This window comes from Apodemus sylvaticus, chromosome 5, assembly GCF_947179515.1.
Source record: "Apodemus sylvaticus chromosome 5, mApoSyl1.1, whole genome shotgun sequence".
Lineage (NCBI taxonomy): Eukaryota > Metazoa > Chordata > Mammalia > Rodentia > Muridae > Apodemus > Apodemus sylvaticus.
The window spans coordinates 56475527-56493046 of NC_067476.1; the positions used below are offsets into that span (position 1 = coordinate 56475527).

Genomic DNA, 17520 nt, shown 5'->3' on the forward strand with positions numbered 1-17520 from the left:
GGTTAGTACAAAGAGTTCTTCCTGCAGACAAGGATAATTCTGTAAGTAAGGCTTGTCTAATTGACCTAATTCCCTTCTCTGCAAAGAAGTGATGGAAGCTTCTTCACCATCTCTGCAGAGGTCAGGGCTGATGTGAACTGCACAGAGATCATAGGAGATGGGTCCTCTGGGAGAAACAATCCCATTCCTCTACAATCAGGATATGAGCTCTTGTTCTGCCACCACACTTCAGTATAAATGTCTGCTGTTTGTTAATGTTCCCCCCACCCCTCTCTGCCTTTGAGCCTTAAATTTTATCCCATAGCATGGGATGGACTTAACCATGTGTGTGCAGTTTGAACACAGGTTTGTGGTTGGATCTGATGAGGTCAAACCGAGCTTTATGGCTACTGGAAGGGTTGTTTACTAATGACCATATTTCTTGAAACAAATGCATTAACACAGAGGCGTTGGGGACTTAAGCTTGCTCACCAGGTGACAGTGTTCAATAATGGGGGAGAGGCTGGAACAGATGGACATTTCCCTAGATCCAAGTCCTGAGCTACTGCTATTTATTTCCATAGGAGAACCCTTGTGGCTGAGGCAAAGGTCACCTACTTGGTCTTGGCTGCTTCAGAATTTATCAGTATCCCTGACCTATGGGCCTACCAGATTGAGGGCCTCTCCAGGACTGGGTTTTCTATGTCTTCTTAGGTATCAAATGCCAGGCTTCTCTGATCTCCAACGGGGTAGAAGTTAAAGTTAATATCAAAGAGTTTTGTGGACAAAGTGAGTGAATAAATCTACATTCTCACCTCAGACCATTCAAGAACATGGTAGGAATCATGAGACAAAATACTCACAGGTAGGGCTTAGAGACTGTAGATAAAGCTATTTAATTCTTTCTTTTAGTTATTTAATATAATTCCCTGTGCACCAACTGCTTTTCTTGTTACTCTGACCAGTTGCCCATTGAGAAGCATCTTGAAGGAAGAACTTGTTCTGTCTCACAGTTTTAAGACACATAGTTTGTTACTGTGGGGACGTCATGGAGGCAGGTGGTTCTATGGTGGTGGGCATGTGAAGTCACTTGCTCACATCTCTATGAACCAGGAAGAAGTAATAATAAAAAACTCCATCAAAAACTACATGGCTAGTCTATGATCCTCTCATCCTGTTCCTCAGGAATTAGCTTGTTCTAGGTAGATCCAACCTCTTATAGATTTTATGTCCTTACCAAACAGCTGAGACCCAAGGTCTCTAATATATGAGCTTGTGAGATCCATTTTACATACAAACTCCAAACTCCCTACACATAGTGATGTGTGTGTGTCTGTGTGTGTGTGTGTGTGTGTTATATACCAAGCATATATATATATGCTTTTGCATATTAGTTACACTAAGTCTTTTGTAAAGATCTAACATGACCTTTAGGGTCACACTGAAGGCAAGTGCTAGGAAAGAAACACTCAGTACAGTAATCACATTGGAGCCTTGTGATGCTTAGCTGACCTGGAAACTGAGCTGTCCAACACCCAAGCGACCAGAGTCCCTAGGAGTATGAATCTCTGGCCACATGTTCCATTCACTTTAAGGTTTTTGTTTATTTTGTTGTTGTCGTCGTCGTCGTCGTTGTTTTGTTTTTGTTTTGGTTTGGTTTTTGGTTTTATTTTTTGAGACTGGGTTTCTGTGTATCTTTGGCTGTCAGAGCAGGATTTTCAGGATGTCTCTCTCCCACTTCCATCATGGCGGCTGTCCTGGTCCCAGGGGTGAGCACGGCCTTACAACTGAGAAGATGGTCTCCAGACAACCCTTTGCATCCCGGATGGCGACATGGGCCCTTGAAGCCCAGACCTGAGTTTGAATTCAGATCTGTAGCCAGCCAAGTAATGCAAGCCACAAAACCCATCTCGGCAAGTTTCTAGACCCCGCTGAGCCTCCATGTGCTCACTAGTCAGGTGGGAATCTTGCTGTCTTCTCGTGTGAAGATTGTTCTATAACGCACATCACACAGTGCTGGGCAAAAAGACAGACATCCGCCTAATGAAACACTTCACAAGCACCCAAAACATCACACCACAAAACTGAAGTAATGGAAACATAAACCACAGAAAGAAAAAAATTCCAAGCACGCCAGAACACGTGCTTCCAAGTAATAGTTCCTTCCTAAGGTTTCCATGGGAACCATGTTTCGTTCCACCGAACATCTGCTGTGTTTGGGAACTTGGTCCATAGTCCTGAAGCACATTTGTCAGACCACAGCAGTGGTGACAAATCCTATAAAGACGGATTTGATTTGGGAAAACCACCAAATGTTGCTCAGCAGGAGATAAAGTGAGAACACAGTCAACTTCTTGTTAGAAACACAGTTGTGTTTATAAAGAACTGACACTAGTCTCTCTGTAGATGGCAGAATGATCTCCCTAAAATGTCAAATGAATCACATGGCCCGGCTGCTGACGACTGCTCAATCCTTCTCTACTGCTCTTAGAGTCAAATTCAGGTCCCTCCATGTAACACAACTGTCCTTTGTGACCTCATGCTTGCCTGTCTTCTGATGTGCAGAGATGTTCAGTTCCTCTGAACAGCTTGCCACTGAGTTCTCTACACTCTCACCTGCAACTTTCCTTTTTCCTGGAGTGTTCCTGAGAATTGTCTTGGATAAAGCTCTCTGAATTAGATGCTTCTCCTATATGTGGTAGGAACCTTCTGTCCTAAGACTGTCACACAGGGCAGCAGTCACACTCCCCCTCACTCTGTCCTCTGATAGACTGAAATCATGTGAAGCATTATATGGTGACTCATGTCATTTAGAAATATCCAGTATGTTTTGGTAAGGATTACGTTTTTAGTATGTAGTAGGTGATTCGTTACTTTGGTGGTTTGACCAAGAATGGCACCGAGAGGCTCTTATGTTTGAGTGCTTGGTCACCAGGAAGTGGCACTATTTGAAAGGATTAGAAGGACTGGGAGCTGTGGCCTTGTTGGCGTAGGTGTGGCCTTGTTAGAGGAAGTGTGTCTCTGGGGGTGGGCTTTGAAGTTTCAACAGCCTGTGCTAGGTCCAGCTCGTACTGTCTGTCTGCAGATCAGGATGTAGCTCTCAACTACTTTTCCAGCACCATGCCTGCCTGCCTGCCACCATGCTCCCTGCCGTGATGACAATGGCCTAAGCTTCTGAGACTGTAAGCAAGCCCCTAGGGAAATGCTTTGTTTTATAAGCATTGCCTTAGTCATAGAATCTCTTCACAGCGATAGAATGGTGACTAAGACAGTTACATTAATGATCATGTCATGCAGACTTCACAGATCCCATTAAAGTGTTTGCAGTACACGAATGATGACAGGGTTATTAGAAATGCAGCACTTACTCATTTCCAACATCTGGAAATTCTCTGTGCATGTATACTCATAGATGTGCATTGTGTATATGTGTGTTCACATGTAGGTACGTGTGTGTGTGTGTGTGTGTGTGTGTGTGTGTGTGTGTGTGTGCAGTAGTCATAGAGGCCAGAGGTGGTGTTCCCCCAGATACTTCCTATTTTATATTTTTAAGACAGTGTCTCTCTCTGACCTGGGGGCCTACCAATTAGGCTGGACAGCGAGGCCCAAGATCTACCTGTCTCTTCTGTCCTAGTGCTGGGATGGCAAGCTCACACTTGAACCTAGCTCTGCACATGGTTTCTAGGGATCAAACTTAGGTTTTCATGCTCCTGTGCACAGGATCATCTTCCAGCCTCCATACAGCCTTTCTGTTGTTAAGAAACTGCTTTCCTAGACTCTGATATAAGATGGTATCTGATAAATAAATAGTGGAGTATAACCCCCAAACAAGGAACAGATAAAGAGATTTATAGAAAATTAGGAAGATTATACAGAGGACAAATATGAAGTAATTTGGGTAGCTAGTTCCCCCTTGAGGAAATGGAACACAGCACTCAGTTGTTGGGAATAGCTTTGCATGAACAGTTCTGTCCAGAGTGCAGTAAAGAAAGAAGCTATCAGAGCAGCTTGGCCTGATCAGAGCAGCAGTAAGCAACCTGATATACAGTACCCCAGCCAGGGCATCAAGGTCAAGAATAAGTCATTCTGACGGTACCACAGACTTGATCTGGTATGATGCAAACCACCTATGTCACCTGTGGCCATCCTCACCGACATCTAGAATCAGAGTCTAACCTTGAGAAAACAGCAGCCAATCCCAATAGAGAGACTTACAAAGTGTGTATAGCACTCTGGAACACTGTCTCATGATCATACAAAGTAAATGGACTAGGTAGGTTAAATTGTGCACGTGTGCGCGCACATGTGAGTGCATGTGCATAACATAAAGAAGTGATAATGAGTTTGGGGGGACAAGAGAGGAGTTTAAGGGGGAGAGGAAGAGGCAAGAGTGATATAGATACAGTGGTCATGTGTGGAATTCTCAGAAAAAAAAAGAAAATAACTAACTCTCCTCCCCAAAAGCCACAATACTTTTTTTTTTTTTAAAAACTGGAGCCAAAATGCTTTTTAAAAAAGGAAATCATGAAATGCAGACATCCAAGAGAAGCCCAAGGAAGCATGATGTCTAAAGGCAAGAGGGAATCTTGGGACCCTAAACAGGAAAGGTATTTGGTAAAGAGTACGGAAAGGTGACCAAAGAAACCCTCTAGGAACCAGTGTGCGGCAATGATCACGAATGACTCAAACACACTATGATAATGTAAGATGCTAAAGTAGGGGAAACAGGGTATGGGTATAAAGAGAGGCTGTATTCTCTCTAAGTTTCCTATTAATATGAAGCTGTTCTATATATGGAAAATATGTGTGACATTCTTAAACCATCAATATAAGCAAATTACTCTCTAAGGTGTAGGAAGCTGGAGAGACGGCTCCATTTAAGAGTACTCCCCGCTCTTCCAGAGGACCTAAGTTCGGTTCCCAGCACCCACACCAGGCAGCGGGAGCCCCTCCCACAGCTGCAGCCCCAGGGGATCCAATGCCATCTGGCCCCTGTGGTCACCTGTTCTCATGTGTACATAATACACAGACACATAATTAAGAACAAATCTTTAAAATAAAACACAATGAAAAGTGAAAAAAGTGTTCTAAAAATAAAGTTAACTTAAAAAATAATATCTGGGTGGATGTTGATACAGGTCCTCTACTTTCCACAACACCTAAAGGAAAACATAGAAACCCTCTCTAAAACTGAATATAGAATCTGAGAAATTTTGTCAATTATTAGACAGATGCAATGGTATAGGAAAAAACAAACATACCAAACAACAACAGAACAGAATTGGCTTGATAGTGCTTTAAGACAGGAAAGAGATGTTCTTCGTGCCACCACATGAGGGTGCTGTTCCCTCTCTGGTGTCTATGCACTCTCCTGGAGACCTGGTATCTACACTAATCAGAAAATTAATCCCTTCCTTGTCCTCTGACTTCTGAATGGCACCTACTTCTGAGGAATTAATTTTCGTCTGGGGACTTGGGGGAAGTTATTGCTAGTAAAGCCCTGAATGAGGGTGGGGACAGGAATTGCTGTAACTATTATTGTCAATGCCCGGGAGCAGTATCCCACTGTGTGCTGGAAGGAGAGTCTTCCTGTGCTTTATGATTATAATCTTTGCCTGTACTTCCTTGGACTTGATTAATTCAGCAAATAGTTCCTGCATGCATGTGCTATGTCCTGTGCGAGCACTAGGGTAGGCACAGCAAACCAGCCGCGCAGACAACACAGCTCTGTATGTAAGAGACCTAGAATCTGTAGAGCCTGGCGGAGGGAAGACTATCATAGGATCACACTAAATCCACCCGCCTTGCTCGGTGCTTAGGAACTGAACACATCAGCTTGCTCTCCTCTTTGTGTATATGACCAGGGGATTGCAGAGGTTATCAGTGGACTGGCAGAGGTCCTAGGACACACAAAGGGCTTGTGAGTTGGTCTACACTCTAGCTTGAAAAGTAACAAGAATGTACCCTGATAATTACCTCAGGCATGGGCCATTACGTCCCAGAAATCTCATACTTAGTCTTCAAAAGATGCAAGAATAAGAATAAGAGGGAGGAGGAGGAGAAGGAGGAGGAAGAGGAGAAGGAGGAAGAGGAGGAGGAGGAGGAGGAGGAGGAGGAGGAGGAGGAGCCACATTGTAATTAGAACAAAGACCATACAGCAAATGGGTTTGGATGAAACCAAACAAAAGAAGAAACAAGGCAAAGCCATTCCTGTGTCAAGAAAACCACGCAATAGTTTGGAGCAGAACATCCCCCAATGCTCTAGGGGAGGCTTTCTTGGGAGGTGGGGGAAGGTTTAGGAGAGAGGAACGCAGGTGGAGAAGCAGATCACTGGGACCTGCTCTTGAAGGGGATGCTGGGACTCCGTTCCTTTCCTCTCTCATCTTGGCTTCTAGACTCTTACGAGGAGAGCCAGTTTCTGTACCACAGGCTCTTTACGGCAATACTCTGCCTTATCCCAGGTGCAAGGTGACAGAGCCTAGAGACTGCAGGGAGCTGGGGAACTGTGTGGAACCGTGAGCAGAGACAAACCTTTCTCTCACTGAGCAGTTTTCCCTAGGCATTTTGTCACTGCGACAAGCAAGCACATACCTCCTCGGAAGGCACAGGACTAGCTCTCTGATGATCTCTCTCTACCGGACATCGTGTGGTCTCCTTTACGGCACATTACCATGACGCTTTCTTGGTATCTTGTTTACCTACTCCTGTTTTCTGCTAGAGTATAATAAATAGCATTTATCTTCTCACTGTTGAATCCTCAGCAGCTAGAACAGCACGGGCCACGGATTATGCCAAGTTAGTCGAAAGGGGACACGTGTTTCCATGTACATGAGCTTTCTAGTAAAGTCAGAGTCACTGGCCGAGGGCAATGATGGTTGCCACGGGTGACAGGAAGCTGAGTTAGTGTACTGTGGATGTGGTCTCAGGTTGGAGACAGATGGTGGTGAGGGATGCACAATGTGAGGCACTTAAACCCACCGAACTGCATGCTTAAAAATGGCCTGAATAGTAAGTTCCCCTTCATGCTTATCTTTGCCACACCTACAGAGGAATAAAAAAGAACACTGTGCCAGACTTAGAGTATCAGAAAGGGAAGGGTGGATGGGTCCCTGTCAGGAGGGGCAAAGCTACAACATCAAGAATTGTCATCATGAGAGTTTCGCCACGGAGTTGCCTAGAGGGTTTGTGCAAGCAACTCCTTATGTGCAGAGAGAGCTGGAAGTCAGTGAGGATGATGCCTCTCGACGCCTCTCGCAAAGGCTCTGCACCTCCACCCACTTCTTCCTTGCCCTGGACCTGTTTAGGGCAGGAAGGAAGAGTAAGAAGAGTAGCTCATTGTAAACTCTTGGCACCAGGCCTCTAACTCCAGGAAAGAAGGCGATATAGAGATAGATACTCGATACCTCAGTTTATCAGAAGATGCATCTAAGACTGCCTTCGTCCAGGAGTGAAGACTGACTGGCCCAGTGGATGAGGGAAAAGGGAAGTGGACAGGAAAGAAGAAACTAGCATCTGATCACAGGCTAGGAGTCCAGCTCTTTCAATCTTCCAACCAGAGGAAATTTTCCTTAGAGTTTGGGAGATTGCTCAAGGAAGAACCATCTCTTCCCCTCGCTTCAGGAGGCTCCTTAACTCTAATAGAGGGAGTTTCACACAATGTTTGGAAAGAGATCTTTGAAACCAGCCCTCCTTCCTTCCACACAGAACCAACTTTACTCATGGTGTGGGGAATGCAGAGGAGACGCTCTTCCAGTCTGTGGGCGCCAAGCCTTCTACTAAGAATGACTCTTCTTTCTTTTGTTATCAGTCTCAAAGGGTCAAAGGTCTTCCCTTCTGGATTCTTGGGTTGGAAGGCCACAGTGGAAGACAGCTCAAATGCATTCACTTATCCAATACTTTTTTTTTTCCTGAGTATCAACTGTGTAAAAAAACACTGAGGGGAGGGAATAAAACATAATCACATACTTAGGGTTCACACTTTTAGACAGAGGAAGATACACAGGCCTAACGGGACAATAGAAAGATGAGCACGGAACTAGACGTTTTCTGGAGTACATTTAAATCAAGCCCCGAATAATAGGACAGTCCTGAGTGGGGAGGCGTAATTGGGACAGGGAATGATGAAGGCTGAGGGCACATTAAGGATCAGAAGGCAGACAAGCAGGTGGCTGATTTGTAGACTATGAAGCACTTGAGTGTGTAAGTAGCATAAAATGCTCTGAGAAGAGAAATGAGAGCCAGGGGGCAGGGAAGCAGTTTGCTGTGAGACTTCTGAGGGCCGCAGAGGCCAGGACATTTGTATTTTGATAGGTACTAGGGGAGCGATTTAAGGTCTACGAGTCAGCTCGTGATGCTCTCTAAACTCAGTTATAGGAGGAACACACAGAAGGAGATTGTGATTGCCCAGCCAAGAGGTAATGAAGCCAGTAAGTAGGATGGCTGCTGTGAACATTGGAGAGGAGGAAAGAGATGGGAGGCTCCGGGGAGGCGGGCTGGATGGTGCCTAGCTCCCGATTGCCTAGCCGCCCTCTGACTCTCTGGCGGGCCCTCATTCCTCTCCTCTCTCTGATCATAAAACCGTGTGAGGCATCCCTTACCGCCCAGACTTACACTTCCTGGAAATATTCTCGCCTGTATTAGGTAAGGCTTCATTTGCAATAACCGTGAAGGACACCCCAAAGAACAATTCCTGAGCCTCCAAATGAGGACATAATATCCCGCATCTACATTCCTGTTGTACTCGCCCTGTGTTCTGACCTTGAGGTAAAGTTTCCCTTTTGTTCCGAGGACCTCCCTCTGGGAAAATATGAGCCAAAAGAAATGCATCTCTTCTGGAGTTTTTGGCTGCTGGTGCAGAATGGACATCAAGATCATAAAAGTAAATTTGTTAAAATGATTGTAAATTCTTTCTTTGTTCCATCATCCCGCTTTAAGAGCATTTAAGAGCTGTGTGGTATTAATATTATGTATTTAGGTAAATGAATTTTAACAATAGAGTTTTATAACCAAATTATAAGAAAGTCAGAAAAGCAGTCACCAAGATAATTGGACTGATATTTGGATTATTAAATAAAATCTATATTCTATGGCAGTCATTCCATTTTTAAAGACCAGAGAAGTAGAAGACACGTAGCTCACACATCTGTCTTTTACCTCTGGTGGATTGTGACTAAAATGAGCTGAAGTGACCCGCATGTGGCAACAGGAAGAGACTTCCTTCTATGCCAAGTTGGATATGAAGCTGTAATTTCCAGGTCCTGTAACTTTCTGCAGAAGCAAACATGGGAACACAGGTGACAGGCACTGGACATACCCAGAGGCATCAGAAATTGCTCTGGGATAGCCACACCTGCAGTGGTGCCAGGGTGTTCTGCAGAGGTGCTAGGGTGTTCTGCAGAGGTGCTTGCTAGGGTGTTCTGCAGAGATGCTAGGGTGTTCTGCAGAGATGCTAGGGTGTTCTGCAATGGTGCCGGGGTATACTGCACAGCCCAGATAGAACACAGAGATTAATAAGCAGTAACTCAGAGTTATCACTAAGAAAATAGATTCTAGCAACATGGATAGTAGGCAGTTGCCCAGCTATTGTGCTACCTAAGGCATATTAGAATATGAAGGCTCTATGTGTGTCTATCATCTGAGACATAAACCATTAAGACAGGAAGGAACCCTGCGCTGAGATTTTTAAAATATTTTCTGCAACATACTGCAGTGGTGCCAGGCTGTTCTGCACTAATGCCAGAGTATACTGCAGAAATGCCAGGGTGCACTGCAGTGGTGCCAGGGTGTACCGCAGAAATGCCAGGGTGCACTGCAGTGGTGCCAGAGTACACTATAATGATGCCTGGCAGTGATGTAGTTTGCAGAGCCTGAGTCAAAGAATGAAAGAAAGGCTAATCTATTTTGGACTCAAACTTGAAGCAGGAAGTGATCTGCCTAACCAAACAGGCAAGGAGTTATGGCCCTTGACCAGCACAGCCTTAAATTAATCTGAGGATGTGCAGACAGAATTCAACGGAGATCAAAGGTAGCAATGCACTGGTCAGTACAAACGCCTAACTTTTGCTAAGGCTAGCTCTTTTCCACAGCTCTAAGAGTGTGGGTGCATGACTCTCTCCCTCAGACCAAATCCTCCAATACCTTCTCTAAAGTGACTTGGTATTGTGTATAAGGTATGCACCCTCATATAGGCTGTCTTCTCTATACTGCTTACCCTAGGAAGCTTAGTGCAAAAGCTGTGTACAGCCGTGGTTCTGTGTTATTTAGGAGATAGTGGCCAAGGGGAGATGTTTGCATGTGTTTACTACAGATATCATTTTTTTTAAGGATCATTCCCACCCACGGTTGAATCCACAGATGTGGAGCCACTGGAAAGAGAGCACCACATATGCCAATTATAACTGAATATCGCTTCTGAGTACTGTCCCTAAGTGTTACGACACTTTCTTCTGCTCATTTGCTGTAGGAAATAACTGAGAACTTATACAGAATGTCCAGCGGCATCAGCCATGCAATCAGAGCTTAGTCCAGATTAGAACCAGGCCTGTGCAAATGCGAGCACTGTCTTTTACCCACACTGTGTGTTCGAACGTGAGTGTTGTCTCCCACCTGAAATGGCTGAGGCCACTGGCTCCTTCTGCAGGAGACATCAGTGCAAAAGCAGAACATATATTCAGAATATTCTTAAGGCAATGAAATCTGGGATGATTTTTCAAGATCAGTGGAACAAAGCATTATATAAATAAATATATTTAAATATACATGCAAATATACATGAATTTGTATAATTTGATATGATGATTTAAGTCAATACAATTTAAAGGTTAGGAATTAATAGCTAGCATTAAGTAAATGCATTTAAATCAGTTTTTTTTTTGAGGAGGGTGGAATGAGTTAGTTCTGTTAAAGGAAGAAGGAAGATGGGATGAAGGAAAGGCCATTCCTTCAGGGGCTCTGAGTGAATCCGGGGTAGTCCCCACCCCACTTACAAAGACTGATAAGGACTGACTAGGAAAACACTTACTGTCAGAGATACGGTATTTTATCTTATTTTTCCCCTTGGGGGAAAGGATGCGTAAAAGATAGAACAGTTCTGTGCAGTCTCTCTGGCATCTCCTCAACTCCAGGAGAGGTGCACTCCTATGAGCTGTCCAGGCCCAGAACCTCGTGTGGTTATTTCTTCGAAAGCGAGGCTTCTAGGGTGGCTGAGGGATGGCTTCCTTCCTCTTACTCGTGCTGCTGATGAAAATTAAGAGGCAGGGGAGTAACAAACTATATCTAAAGACTGCCTTTGTGGGAAAATTAAAGTAGAATCAAGACCAAAGGAATATGTAAAAACTGAGTCTGGCCAGGCCGAGCGGGAAATCTTTCCTTGCCTGCAATGGCAAATGAGAAAGATCCAGCTCAGGCCCTAAGGCAGGAGGATTGCTACTGTAAGAACAATTCTATATTTGGTTCTGTCCCCTCTAGCTTTCTCGATGCCTCTTGGTTGTTATTATTATTTTACTGTTTAATATTTTGCTAGACCATTTAAAGTATAATAAAGCAGCTCATATTCTTTATGGAACTAAGTTTCTTATAAATAATATAAACACGCATACATATTTTAATAAAAACATTTACAAAAGTATTGCATTTGTTTGTATTTGTATGTATTATTTATAAGTACATAAATTTGATGTATATCCACTCAGAAGTTAATATATCATAGTATAGGAAAATGCCACACCTGAGTTTGGCTTTAGTAGTTCTCAACAGATGATGCTTTTTAAGTGCTGAAGAATCCTTGTAATGGATCCTTAGCCAGGGCATAGGGTGGTGCCACCCAGTCACAATCACCAAGATTTGGCTCCCAGTGACATGAAGGTTGGTCAAGGGTTGGAGGGTCAACCAAGGTGGTAATACCAGGACATAACAGGGAACACTGCTTGTGACTGCTGGGACAAAAGGCCATGGAACAAACAAATCAATAGCGGAAGCCAAGTTCTTGAAGTTCAGATTGTCATCATCTGAGTTGATCCGGAACTGTTGGCAGTATCCATCATAGCTTTTAAAAACAGAAGACCCCTGAGTGGCACCAGGGTGAAAGTGTTTCCTGGGACCACAAATAAGTTATCGTATTCGGAGACCTTCAAGCTGTGGGGTTAGGAAAGAATGGACTCTCTCTTCTGGGGACACCTGGCCCTTCATGCTTCAATCCGTCACTCCAGTCATTTAACATGAAGAAGAAGCACCACGAGGTGCTGGCGAGTGAGAACACAGCGGGGCATGGACTGTTCTCCCTGCGTGCTAATGATGTTACACTGTATTGGGATCTAGTTGGGACTAATATTTGGAATGTGCTTAGTTGGGTTGGCTGGTTCGTGGTTCATTTGTCTGTTTGTGGATAGCTGCAAGCGACGAGAGAGGAGACTGGAGACACAGAGTTTGGTGAGAGTTAAGGAAACACCTTCAACAGCTGCCAGTGCAGATTCACAGACTTTTGTTCCTTCTCGCAGTTGCATCTCGGTACTGAGCATACTATTGTATACTAGAGCATAATGATGTCTGTTGTTGTACAGCGTTACTGGCTGCTCAATAAAACCTCCACAGGAATTATTTCCCTTGATTCTCACAACTGAGTCACAAGATGAAAGCAGTTTGACACACAGACCTTCCTGCTCTAGTAGTGATTCTGTGTTAGTGTGTGTGCTATGCATGCATGTTGCGTTGTGTGGGTACGATTGTGTGTGTGTGTGTGTGTGTGTGTGTGTACATACATGCACATGGAGGCCCAGTGATCACCAGGCCTAGCTGGGTTAGTTGGCAGTGTTGCCCAAGGGAGACTCCATCTATGCAAAGGGAGGGGCACAGAATTATAGGCAGCTGGCAAATCCACCCATATGTACAATTTTCATGTGGGTTCTGGGGATTCACACGCTGGTCCTCACACTTGCATTATCCACTGGAACCATCTCTCTAGCTCACTAGTAGTGGCTCCTTCCTTCCTTCCTTTCTTTCTTCCTTCCTTCCTCCCTCCCTCTCTCCCTCCCTTTCTCCTTCCTTTCTCCTCTTCAACTCTCCTTTCCTTTCTTACTTTCATCCTTCTCTCTCTCTCTCTCTCTCTCTCTCTCTCTCTCTCTCTCTCACACACACACACACACACACACACACACACATTCTTTCTTTTTGAGACATGATCTCACTATAATCCTGGCTGGCTTAGAATTTACCTCCTGAATGCTGGGATTGAAGGCCTATGTCACCATGTCTAGTTTAGTAGTGATTCTTATATATCGGCTACATGTTTTCAGTTCACCTATTGGTTAAAGACTCTGTCTTTAGTCTTCATTATAAACACGGTTCATAGAAGCAAAGCAATTCTTTCTCAGGAGAACTACCCCAGATCCCAATGTTTTCTGTCTACCATCTTTCCCTTTCCCATTCCTCCACCTAAGACTTATTCCACAGATCTTTCCTTTGTGCAAAGGATCCTCCCAGGCACTAAAAATAAATTATGAAACTGAATGAATTATGAAGCTCAGAACTCATGATCTGAACAGGAAGAAAAGTATGCAGACAGATTAGATAACAATAATTTTGTGTCTTTTAAATCTGCAATTGTCCTCTCAGTTTTTTTTCTCCTTGCTGGGAGAAAATATTAAGTATCATCTATGGCAAAGATGCTGAGAAAAAAATGTATCAAAATAAGTCTCTGAGATTCACAGGAAAGGAGAATATTTATAAGTCTGTGGGTCTGGGGGACAGGCAAGGATCAGAATATAATTCTTGGTAGGAAGCACTTATAAATGTATGTATGCAGGAAGTGGATCTGGGTACATTCTCAGAATTAGGGTTCCCTGTGGGATACGAAAGAAAGGCTGTGCATTCACGGAAACACATGCACACTAAGTTCATAATATTTTTTTAAGTCCTGACAATTGTTTTCATGTGTTTTCTAGGTACAGGGTCTGGCTATGTAGCCCAGGCTACCCTCAAACACATCCTTTTGCCTCTGCCTAACAAATGCTGTGATTATAGCAGTGACAAAACATATTGACTTACCTTTATTTAAGAAATAAAGTATGAAAATCTGTAACTAATGACAGAAAGTACATGGTTGAGCTCCCAAGAATCCCCAAACTCCCTGATATGACAGGCAACACTACATACTTTTCAAGAGAGGGTCTCCATCTATTGCCCAATTGAACCCACGACTATAAAATAATTGAGACCCAGTGAAGAGAGCCTTTAAAATCACCACATGAGAAACTGTATTAAAGGTCGCATTATTAGGAAGGTTGAGAAACAGTGCTCTAAAAGATTCTGAGTATTTAGATTTCTAATGTATTTATTATAAAGCATGTGAGAAGAAAGGCGAGTAATAAACAACCATCTTATCCATAAAAAAGGAAAGATTTAAAAATCAAGACCCACGAACAGGACAACATTTCACCTCATAAAACCAAGGTCTTGTAGCGCAGGACACTGACATGATATTGTACTTACATCAAGAGCCACAGACTGCTTGGCCCAGGACTTCTTCACTTGATCGTACATAATTGTGTTGTTAATACCAAGGCCACAAAAGATGACAAAGGCCTAGGACACAGAAAGCCTGTTAATTAAAAACCGTAATAACTCACAGTCAAGATCTAATATGAAAGCAGTCAGTCACCAGAGACAGTTCCGAAAATATAATTTTATTGTGCTCAGAGGTGAACCTCAGGGAAATGTGCATTAAAATTCTTAATTACTATTGTCATGTAAGGACTTTACAGCTAACACTACACATGAGAAAAGAAATCATTATTTTAATGATATTGTGAAAAAAAACTTCACACATTTGAAAGCATACAATGTGTTTCAATGTGGCTTTAATTTATCTGGGTGGTTTTTATTATTCTACTTTATTTAACTAAAAGCAGGCCCTTTCAATAGCAAAGCTATAAAATATTTTGGCTAAGAAACTAAGTAAGCGAAACCACAAAGTTGGGGCTAAAGGCAACCAGGCTGATTTTGAGCCAGCTACGGAGAAAGATGTAATGAAAATGATAGTTTTTATGGGCAGGGTTGGGTTGTGGCACAGTCCATGAAAAAGCACATGAAAGCCAACCTCTTCCGTCGGAGACAGAAAGGAATATAAGTTTGTGAAATAAAGGAAGAGGGGGAAGATAGACCTGGCAGTGCAGGCTAAGGGTTTCATGACTGACCATGTGTGAACACAAGGATGGTTAATACTGGGCTGAAGTGGGGGATAGAGAATGGAATTCTGCAATAAAACTAAAGTAAAAGGTCATAAACTTTCACCAGTGGTGAAAGCACAATCAAATCTTGTCTGCATATTTACAATCCTTAAACTTTCCTCTAAGTCTGTTCCATCATTTAACTATGTTAAAATGATTAATTTTTATCCCAACACACGTGGGCAAGGAAACTGCCAGTGATTCAGTTCATGCCCTTGGCTTTTAAATGTCTTTGCTCACCTCAAAAAGCCTTTGGTCTGCATCATCAAAAGGTTTCCCGTCTAGTCTGTTCAACACTTGAGCGACCCCTGTTGAGGGAATGTGGAGACAGTGGACATTGTCAGTATTGGCATTCTGTCCCTGTGACAGAGTATATCATAGCTGATTATGCGGATGACTTAACATACTCAGTTTAATCTCTGATGCAATACCCACAGTTTAATATATGATCACTGGATATATACATATATATATCCATATATGTGTGTATGTATATATACAAATATATGTATATATTTTTGCATATATATGTATATATATGCATCCTCCTTGGTGTTTGGGTGGGTCAGTGTGGCATGGTGATTAAGAACCTAGGCATTGGATTTAGAAAACCTTAATTCAAATTCCAGTTCTAGTGTTAGCTGTGTGTCTGAGTAAATGAACTGTTTTAGTGATGAAAATCTTTGTCGATATAAAAATAATTTAAATGTAAACTACCCCAGAGGATTATGAAGATGTGGGATGGGTTTTAGAGTTTCAGTATGCACACTTAAGATGGCATGATTTTATGGGCCACATGCAGGCCAAAGCGAAGTTAGTTCTGCTCCCTGCTCCCAATGGCTCACACACCTCTAACAGACTCAGTGCAGGCTCCCCTCCTCAAATACATTCTCAGCAGTATACCAGATGTGTTGACACATGACTTCCAAAACACATCAGTCTAACTAAAACAATTTGATCCTGAAAGCTGCTAGTCTGTGGCCCCATTTAGTAGAAACAAAGGAAAAATATAAGCTACAATTCTAAAGTGATCCTGTACCTTTTAAAATGTACCTAACTTTCCACTGGCGAACTAACTCATTGTGTTCTCAACAACATATAAACAAATGAAAAGTCTTTAGCATAACAGGAAAACTACAGCACTTTGAAGTACAGATGTTTATCATTAGGATTGCAATGCAGGATTGTATAGGACATTGCCTTTCAAGCAATACACTATTGTTTCCTATAGATATTTTATCTTCCTTAAATATATATAGTTAAAACTTTATATGTGATATGAGTTAATTTCAATTTGTACTCAGGCTCAGATTCTAAGAACCTAGAATATCCTTTATGCCTAATAACATACATTAGTATATTTGTGCAAGTTGAACAGTTCAATGAGGGAAAAATCCATTAAAAATGTAGGACTTGGGTATTAGGTTGAATCTGTATATTGCTTTTGGCAAAATGGCCATTTTAACTATATTAATCCTGCCGATCCATGAGCATGGGAGGTTTTTCCATTTTTTGAGGTCTTCTTCCATTTCCTTCTTCATAGTCTTGAAGTTCTTGTCATACAGATCTTTCACATGTTTGGTAAGAGTCACCCCAAGGTACTTTATACTGTTCGTGGCTATTGTGAAGGGGGTCATTTCTCAGGCTGAGGTCTTTCTCAGCCTGCTTATCCTTTGAGTATAGGAAGGCTACTGATTTGCTTGAGTTGATTTTATAACCTGCCACTTTGCTGAAGTTGTTTATCAGCTGTAGGAGTTCTCTAGTGGAGTTTTTTGGGTCACTTAGGTAGACTATCATATCTGCAAATAATGATAGTTTGACTTCTTCCTTTCCAATTTGTATCCCTTTGACCTCCTTATGTTGTCTAATTTCCCTAGCTAGTACCTCAAGTACAAGATTGAAAAGATAAGGAGAAAGGGGGCAGCCTTGTCTAGTCCCTGATTTTAGTGGGATTGATTCAAGTTTCTCTCCATTTAGTTTGATGCTAGCTACTGGTTTGCTGTATATTGCTTTTACTATGTTTAGGTATGGGCCTTGAATTCCTGTTTTTTCCAAGACTTTAAGCATGAAAGGATGCTGAATTTTGTCAAATGCTTTTTCAGCATCCAGTGAAATGACCATGTGGTTTTTTTCTTTGAGTTTGTTTATGTAGTGGATTGCATTGATGGATTTCCGTATATTACCTGCATCCCTGGGATAAAGCCTACTTGATCATGGTGGATGATCGTTTTGATGTGTTCTTGGATTCAGTTAGCAAGAATTTTATTGAGTATTTTTGTATCGATCTTCATAAGGGAAATTGGTCCGAAGTTCTCTTTCT

General features: G+C 42.6%; 1 protein-coding gene across 1 annotated transcript in view; it reads right to left on the reverse strand.

The window, feature by feature from the left end:
* Window positions 1-17520, reverse strand: part of Pde11a (phosphodiesterase 11A) — a 373525-nt gene that overhangs the window by 138494 nt on the left and 217511 nt on the right. Inside the window, exons 8-9 of the mRNA XM_052181167.1 lie at window positions 15441-15508; window positions 14464-14556 (exon numbers count right to left, since the gene is read on the reverse strand). Of these exons, the coding sequence (XP_052037127.1) occupies window positions 14464-14556; window positions 15441-15508 (161 nt within the window). The remainder of the gene's footprint in view (window positions 1-14463; window positions 14557-15440; window positions 15509-17520) is intronic.